The sequence below is a fragment of the Grampus griseus genome (genome assembly GCF_964374135.1).
Source record: "Grampus griseus genome assembly, chromosome: 20".
Lineage (NCBI taxonomy): Eukaryota > Metazoa > Chordata > Mammalia > Artiodactyla > Delphinidae > Grampus > Grampus griseus.
The window spans coordinates 53,366,286-53,375,401 of NC_139014.1; the positions used below are offsets into that span (position 1 = coordinate 53,366,286).

At 42.6% G+C, this 9,116-nt stretch overlaps 1 protein-coding gene across 1 annotated transcript; it reads left to right on the top strand.

Annotated features, from left to right (window-relative positions):
* The first annotated feature begins 122 nt into the window (after nucleotides 1-122).
* On the top strand, nucleotides 123-8,250 carry SDF2 (stromal cell derived factor 2). The gene is made up of 3 exons (XM_082679336.1): nucleotides 123-340; nucleotides 4,002-4,198; nucleotides 7,335-8,250. The coding sequence occupies exons 1-3, from the start codon at nucleotides 190-192 to the stop codon at nucleotides 7,620-7,622; spliced, it is 636 nt and encodes a 211-aa protein (XP_082535462.1). The 5' UTR covers nucleotides 123-189; the 3' UTR covers nucleotides 7,623-8,250.
* Nucleotides 8,251-9,116: the final 866 nt, after the last annotated feature.

Genomic DNA, 9,116 nt, shown 5'->3' on the forward strand with positions numbered 1-9,116 from the left:
CAGAATAAGCTGAACGAGGAGGTCGGAAGCAACCAGACCTAGCCTGTTCCTCAGGCCGCTCTAGCCAAAGGAACCATAAAGACCAGACTAGAGCTCCTTTCCGTCCTCTCTCTGGTTCCACCCGCGGCTTCCGGTTCCGGGGAGGGGCCGAGTTTTCTTCGAAGATTGGGGCTCCGCGCTACAGATAGGATGGCTGTGGTGTCGCTGCTGTTGTTCGGGGGTTTGTGGAGTGCTGTGGGATCGTCCAGTCTGGCTGTCGTTACATGCGGTTCTGTGGTGAAGCTGCTCAATACGCGCCACAACGTGCGACTGCACTCACACGACGTGCGCTACGGGTCAGGTACGGCCACCCGGGTTCGGGTGGGCTGGGAAGGCCTGGTAGGCTCCGGAGGGGGCGGGGCCTAGAGAAACTCTGAGGGGTGTGGTCTGGGAAAGTTAGTGGAGCCCGGGGGAGGTTCCTGAGGTCTGGAGGCGGAAAGTCCGAGAGTTGAGTGGTCCTTAAGCATCTTAATCGTAATTTTAGTTTCTATGTGGTGAGCTTCGTGCCAGGCACATTACATATTTGTTTTTTTAAGACTTACAACATTCCGACGACGCATAGACTATTATTATCCCCATTTTACAGGTGAGGAAACAGACTCAAATAAATCGCATACTCAAAACCTTGGCAGCTAGTGAATGACAGTGATGGGGTTCGATCCACATCTGTCCAGGGTCAAAGTCTGCTTTCAGTTACTGCAGGCTGGTACTACTCAGTGCAGGAGAGACAGACATGTAGAAAATTACAGTAAGTGCTGTTATTTCTGAAGTCTTCCAAGACCTCATTCTTTGATTATAATCCTCTGTTCTAGCTCTTCTCCATCTTACACTTGCTCTTCAACTCTTTACCTTTGGCCTCTTTTCACTCAGACCTTATCCTTTTTGTAAAGAAGAACTGAAGCACTCACTGGAATTGGAGAGGAAACTGTTTAGGGGGCTTTTTAACGTATGAAACTAAAATGCTTAGCTTGTGGGTTCATTTATAATTCAGCAATTATTTGTGGATTCATTCGTTCAGTATAAATTTAAGGAATCTACTGTGTGTCTAATATTGTTCTAGATACAGGAAATACAGTAGTGAGCCAGTGAGCAAGTTACAAGAAAATGAAAACAGACAGAAAGGAGAGGAAAAAAGTTCAGGTAGTGAGATGTGAGAGACATCTAAGATGACTGCTGGATTTCTGTCTTAGATAACTGATGATGCTATTAGCTAAGAGAGGAAGGAGTTCTCTTAGATGGAGACTGGTCTGTGGTTTATGATACCCAAAACCTGTCTGGCCAGGTAGACTAGGAGAGGAACTGAATTGTCATTGTTGGGACGTCTTAATAATCCTAGCGGTGGGCTTCCCTGGTGGCGCAGTGGTTAAGAATCTGCCTGCCAATGCAGGGGACACGGGTTCGAGCCCTGGTCCGGGAAGATCCCACATGCCGCGGAGCAACTAAGCCCGTGCGCCACAACTACTGAACCTGCGCTCTAGAGCCCGTGAGCCATTAATGCTGAGCCCACGTGTCACAGCTACTGAAGCCCGCGCGCCTAGAGCCTGTGCTCCACAACAGGAGAAGGCACCGCAATGAGAATCCCGCACACCGCAATGAAGAGTAGTCCCCACTCGCTGCAACTAGAGAAAGCCTGCGCGCAGCAACGAAGACCCAATGCATCCAAAAATAAAGTAAAATAATCCTAGCGGCCATTCAGTGAATACTTACTATGTGTCAGACTTATTATATTTTAATATGATCTAGTTTCCTATTTTGGATCTACTGAATCAGAATGTGGGTGGAGAGAGGCTGCCAGTAGGAATCTATAGGTTTAAAAAGCTCTTCAGGTGCTTCTGATGGGCATCCAGATTTGAGAACCAGGTTCAGTCTGGAGCTCAGAGAGAGATCTGTGCTGAGCCTGAGATACAGAGTTAAGTACAACATCATTGTCTGGGTGGTGGTTGAAGATGTGGGGAGAGTAAATGAAATTGCCCAGGATGAACTGTGGTTTGCAATCTGGTGTCAATTTGAGTCACTTGAAAAACTTGTTGAAGCACTTGTAAATGCTTCTGTCTTGATCTCCAACCAGTATTTAAGAATGTATAAGGGCCAAGGATGGAACTCTGGGTAATCCTAAAGTTGAAGAATGGGAAAGGAAGGGAGGGTTGAATAGAAAGTGAAAAGTAGGAGACAGAAAGTGTAGACCATGATTTAGTGAGGCATGGAAGTGAGGACCAAGAGAACTGTAAGGCAGTAACCAGAAGTGAGGAGGGAGGGTTGGTTAGCCTTTTTTTTTTTTTTAAGATATAACAAAATCATTGAGTAGAAGAAGCAAGAGAGAGACACTGGTAGTTTAGTCATAAACATTCACCCAGATAACTGGTACACCGCAGTTATGTTAAGTGGTAAAAGGGAAGTGTCATCAAAAGTTTGTGGTCAGGCAGGGCCAGGGGACTGAAGGGAAAGCTAGGAGGAATAGGCAAGAGTGACTGAGGAAAGTGTCTGGGAAATATGGAGTGCCTTCAAAGAATTGAGTAGTGAATGAGGCCTAGGGAAGAGAATATCCCTTGAGTTTATATGAGTGGCCTATTTGGGGGGACTTAACAGAAAATAAAGCTTTGTAGGAGGCCAGGTGGTAGAGTGGTTAAGAGTGTGAGTTCTAGAGTTGGCCCACTTAGGTTCAAACCCTGCATTGTCTCTTAAGATTATGTGATCTTGGGCATATTATTCAGCCTTTTTAACACTCCAGTGTAAAATGGGGGTGATAATAATAATAGCTATCTCAGAGAGTAGATGAATGTATCAATTAAGAATATTCAAGTAAAAAGCCTGGGTTTGTATCTGATACTCAGTAATTGCTCAAGTACACGTTAGCTGGTTAGCAATTATTATTTGTATATATCCACTTTTTTCCAAGCCTGTAGCTACATGTTTAACCTAGTACCTTGTAACCTGCAAAATCGCACCATTTGTAAGTAGTATGAACCAAATTTAGATGACTTAAGAATACTTTTGTGGGACTTCCCTGGTGGTGCAGTGGTTAAGAATCCGCCTGCCAGTGCAGGGGACACGGGTTCGAGCCCTGGTCCAGGAAGATCCTGCATGCTGCGGAGCAACTAAGCCCGTGTGCCATAGCTACTGAAGCCTGCGCACTTAGAGCTTGTGCTCCGTAACTAGAGAAGCCACTGCAGTGAGAAGCCTGCGCACTGCAATGAAGAGTAGCCGCAGCTCACCACAACTAGAGAAAGCCCGTGCACAGCAACAAAGACCCAATGCAGCCAAGTTAAAAAAAAAAAAATGTTGAAATTGTAAATTAAAAAAAAAAACTTGTAATATGTTGGATATATCACTTACAGGAATTGGAGAGCTGTAATGGCTTGTTGGATTAAAGCTGACAGCAAAAAACGGTCTCATTTTATTTTATTTTTAATTAATTTATTTTTGGCTGCATTGGGTCTTCATTGCTGTGTGCGGGCTTTCTCTAGTTGCGGTGAATGGGGGCTACTGTTCATTGCAGTGTGCGGGTTTCTCATTGCGGTGACTTCTCTTGTTGCAGAGCATGGGCTCTAGGTGCGCAGGCTTCAGTAGTTGTGGCACGCAGGCTCAGTAGTTGTGGCACGCAGGCTCAGTAGCTGTGGTGCATGGGCTTAGTTGCTCCACGGCATGTGGGATCTTCCCGGACCAGGGCTCAAACCCGTGTTCCCTGCATTGACAGGCGGATTGGATTCTTAACCACTGTGCTACCAGGGAAGCCCTGATATGGTACACTCTTAAACATAGTTTGTCATATAATAACTAATACCATATAAATACATTTAGCATTTTTCATATATATTTTAATGTCATAGAAGAAAAAAATATGAAGCATGGGGTTTTCTTCCCAGCCTCAAAACCTATTTTATGACACAGGGCACGTTATTAGCCATAGGAAAGAGAGGGGTCAGGTTGAGCTCACCCTCTTTTCTTTTTCTTTTTGACTGCAGGTAGTGGGCAGCAGTCAGTGACAGGTGTAACCTCTGTGGATGACAGCAATAGTTACTGGAGGATACGGGGGAAGACGGCCACAGTGTGTGAGAGGGGAACCCCCATCAGATGTGGTCAGCCCATCCGGCTGACACATGTCAACACTGGCCGAAACCTCCATAGTCACCACTTCACCTCACCTCTTTCTGGAAACCAGGTGAGGTGGCATCCTGTGGGTCATTGCTGCTCATTACTCAGTTGAGTTGTTTGATATCTTGGTTCTTAGCCCTTTCTCTTCCAGGTATAGATCTTCTCTTTTGTGCAGACCTGAAGAATTGCCTCTGTCTCATAAGTGTGAAGGAAGTTGTTTCTGGTCAAAATGGAGACTACATTTAGATCAAATCAAGAAATGAGGAAAGAGAGAATAGGTATATGTTAGTGTATCATAAGTTATCTTGATAAATCTTGCAATAAAGAAACCCAGTGTTTTCCAAACTTGCGATAAAAATTATTATTTTTTAATGATGCCAACTAACCACATTAGGAAAATGAATTAGGTGTTGTGCCATTTATTTTAAGCCTTGAACTTCTGAAGGATGTGGATCCTTTAATGACTGCTTCCCTCCCACTCCCCCTCTGTACATATTTTTCCCTATTAACATCTTAACATTAGTATGGTAAATTTGCTACAGTTAATAAAGCAATACTGATACGTTGTTATCAACTAAAGTCTATAGTTCATTCTGATTTCCTTAGTTTTTACCTACTGTCTTTTTTCTGTTCCAGGATCCCATCCACATCACATTTAGTCGTCTCCTTAGACTCCTCTTGGCTGTGACAGTTTCTCAGATTCTCCTTGTTTTTGTTGACCTTAATAGTTTATTTTTTATTTTTTATTTTTTTGGCGGTACGCGGGCCTCTCACTGTTGTGGCCTCTCCCGTTGCGGAGCACAGGCTCCGGACGCGCAGGCTCAGTGGCCATGGCTCACGGGCCCAGCCGCTCCGCGGCATGTGGGATCTTCCCGAACCGGGGCACGAACCCGTGTCCCCTGCATCGGCAGGTGGACTCTCAACCACTGCGCCACCAGGGAAGCCCTGATAGTTTATTTTTTATAAATTTATCTATTTATTCATTTTTGGCTGCGTTGGGTCTTTGTTGCTGCATGCATGCTTTCTCTAGTTGTGGCGAGTGGCGGCTATTCTTCGTTGCGGTGCGCAGGCTGTTTATTGCGGTGGCTTCTCTTGTTGCGGAGCACGGGCTCTAGGTGCATAGGCTTTAGTAGTTGCGGCACGCAGGGTCAGTAGTTGTGGCTCGCGGGCTCTAGAGCGCAGGCTTAGTGGTTGTGGTGCACAGCTTAGTTGCTCCGTGGCACGTCGGATCTTCCTGGACCAGGGCTTGAACCCATGTACCCTGCATTGGCAGGTGGATTCCTAACCACTGTGCCACCAGGGAAGTCCTGACCTTGATAGTTTTGAGGAGTGCTAGTCAGGTATATTATAGGATGCTCCTCTGTTGGAATTTGTCTGATCTTTTTCTTATGATTAAACTGGATTTATAAAGGTTTTGGGGAGAAGACCACAGAGGTGCCATTTTCATCCCATCTATAAAGGGTACATAGTATCTTATGATTGTTGATATTGATTACTTGGCTGAAGTAGTGTTTTTCAGGTTTCTCTTGTAAAGTTATTCTTTTCATTTTTTCCCTTTACATACTGTACTCTTTGGAAGGAAGTCACTGTGCACAGCTCATACTTGAGTTGGGAGTTATGCGCCTCTTCCTTTAGGGTAGAATAGTTACATAATTTATTTGGAATTCTTCTGCATGGAAGATTTGTCTTTTCTCTATTCAGTCATTTATTTTCATTGGTATGGACTCCTGGATATTTATTTTATACGTTGAGTTATAATCCAATATCACTGTCTTCATTATGTTGCTCACATTTTTCCAACTTTGGCTGTTGGGAGCTCTTTCAGTTGTCTCCTGTGTCCATTTGACCTGCTCCCATCATTGTGTATGCGTGTGGCTGTGTTTTAACACTTCCTTACTTTCTGGCAGTAAAAGATATTCCAGGCTCATCTTGAATATTTCTTGCCCCAGTCCTAGAATCAGCTATTTGCCTATGGAGTCCTGCTTCCTTTTATTGGAAAAGGGTATTCTTAAACCAAGATCTAGGCCTTTCATGAGCTTGTTGCTAGGGGGTTTTGTTTCTTTTAGGCCCTCTCACCTGACAGAGCAAAGAAATATATGTATGTATGTGTATATACTCATATTTATTGTAAGTGTTCACATATGTAACCATCTATATCTATATTAAGTTAAACATGAGTTCTTACTGATGCCTCCAATTCTAATCCATTGCCACATAGACCATTTTAGCCTCCTCCCTTTGCTTATTTGTGAATTCCCATTCTGACAGTGAGACACCAGGCTGCTCACACTGTCATCCATTTACTTACTTGTTCAGTTCCAGTGTACAAGTATTAGTAGTAGAATTGTTAATTATGTGCAGTTTCTTTTGCCTTTAGTCTTACAGACTTTATTTCCAAATGACTGATTTTTATCATCTAAAATTTTATAGCTCTTAATGTATATTTAAATTGTATGTGTCTGGTAGTGGTCATTTTGTAACGTATAGAAATATTGAGTCACTGTGTTGTGCACCTGGAACTAACATAGTGTTGTAGGTCAATTATACTTCAATTAAAAAAAATTATGTATGTCTGAAATAATCAGTTACTTTTAAAATTGTGATAGAAACTCTGAATTTTTGGCCTTATGGGGAATGGGATTAGAATACGAGTGGAAGATAGAATCTGCTATACTCTGCTCAGTTAATATTTATTATTTTACTTAATTCTCACAATTATTTTGTAAGGTATTATTGTCATCATTTTATAGAGGAGAAAATGAAAGCCCAAAGGAGTTACACAGGAAGGGACAAAGCTGACATTCAAGGTTTGCCTTTTTCCAGAGCCCATCCCCTTTCCAACTTGTGTTTCTCACCACGTCACTTAATGTCTAGTTAAGGGAATGAGGCAGGAATATTTAAAGTCAAATAACAAGAGGTAAAGTATTTTAAGACTATAATAGAAAATATAAGGCAAATATAGGAATATTTTCAAAGTAAACGTTTGGACCATAATCTTATGGCAAGTGATTTCATGTCTTTGGTGTCTTTTTATCTTTTTTCCACAGTTTTATTTTATTTTATTTTATTTATTTTTAAACAACACTGGAAAGCCTCTTATTTATCACTTTTGGATAGTCTTAGTTTTATTCCCATTGCCTCCCTCCCCTTTTCAGGCCTATGTGTCAGCTATACTAATGTCGCTACCTATCTGTGTCTTCCAGGAAGTGAGTGCTTTTGGTGAGGAAGGTGAAGGCGACTATCTGGATGACTGGACAGTGCTCTGTAATGGGCCCTACTGGGTGAGGGATGGTGAGGTGCGGTTCAAGCATTCTTCCACTGAGGTTCTGCTGTCTGTCACAGGAGAACAATATGGTCGACCCATCAGTGGGCAAAAAGAGGTGCATGGCATGGCCCAGCCAAGCCAGAACAATTACTGGAAAGCCATGGAAGGCATCTTCATGAAGCCCAGTGAGTTGTTGAAGGCAGAAGGCCATCACACAGAGCTATGAGTCTGGAGGCTGTGAGCCACTGTCACCACACAGTGTTCATAGACATCTGCTGCTCCTTCACCCTTTGGATCCCTGCCACAGGTGACCATGTCACCACTGAGATGAAGATACATGATAGGAAACAGTGGATGTGTTTGGAAGCCTCAGCCCTTCACACTTGAATTGGTTGTTCTCCCAGACTTGGGTCAGTTATTTCTGAGTACAAGACTTGTTGGTGAAGGAGCAGATGCTTTTTATTCATATTAATAAAACAAAAACGGAGGGAGGCAGCCCTCCTAGCTGGGAAATTTTTATTCCTCAGAATCTTGGCATCATGGATTATTAATGTGTGTGACTTTTCTCCCACTTTCTCCAGAATGATAAAAAAAATTTCACTGTTAGTCACTGTATTGTCATTTATTAGGCATGCTATGTCATAATCTGATTAATCCTTGAGTCCTAAGAGTCATTGCTAGCACTCTTTTGAGATGATGGGAACCTTTGGTGTGGGCCCTTTTGAAAGCCTTACTTGCATCCCACTTTTTCTATCTTTACTTTTACTTCTCCCTCAGCACCTCATCTTTATTAGTTTTTTGACTAATTATGGCTATAGACCCTTAATAAATAGCCAATAAAATGTTTTACTTTGGATATGTTAATTGTACTTGAGAGAAAAAAGGGTAGGGGTGGAAAGTGGAACCAACATTTATTTACTGCTTGCTAAATACTAGGCACCATATTATAGATCTTACCTCATTTAATCTTCACAGATATGTTACTGGGTATATACTACGATTTTACCAATGCAGAACAGAAAAGTTGAGTAACCGCCTGAATTCTTAAAGCTAGTAAATAATTTGAAGACAAGAATTCATTTTTTTACTGCAGTACAACTGTGTTTAGTTCTTGGATGATAACTATACTTTTTGGACAAATGTAGATATCTTTCTCTGAAAAGGGGATTAGAAAGCTTTTGTCCTCTACTCACCTCACTTCTTCCTTTCCTCTGCTTGGCAGTTCCAGGAAGTTTGCTTCTGTCCTTCAAGGATGGTAGTGGTGAACAGAAGTGTTTGTCATCTGCTGGAATTTCAGTGACTAGCAGGCCTTTTTATTTTTAGAAACTTCTGGATTTTTTCCTTACTTGCTTTAGGGAGTTAATGTTGAACATTTGGGGGTACCAGGTCTGTGCCAGACGTGACCTGTAACATTAAAAGACTTGATCTCTTTTACAAGGGCTTGTCTCAGTAAGCTGAGACCAGGAACTAGTTGAGCTCCATCTCTGCCTTCTTCCCTCTTTTTCCACTTCAGTTGTATTGCTCCATTGAGAGCTCTCCAGAAAGAAGTAGACAAGTGATAAAATCAACATTTCATGCCATTGAGATAGTTGGGAGTAGGGTGGTTAACAGTCTGGGGAGAAAGAAAGGAAGTGATAGAAACAGCTGAGTAAAGGGATCAGCTTTCACAACATGAATGAGAGTAGGGAGTTGTGTTGCAAGTACCCCTTCGTGGCTTGGT

Coding starts and splice junctions, on each gene's coding strand:
- SDF2 (XM_082679336.1), top strand. CDS start 190: ATGGCTGTGGTGTCGCTGCTGTTGTTCGGGGGTTTGTGGAGTGCTGTG. Junction 341..4,001: donor CGACGTGCGCTACGGGTCAG/GTACGGCCACCC, acceptor TTTTGACTGCAG/GTAGTGGGCAGCAGTCAGTG. Junction 4,199..7,334: donor CACCTCTTTCTGGAAACCAG/GTGAGGTGGCAT, acceptor TGTGTCTTCCAG/GAAGTGAGTGCTTTTGGTGA.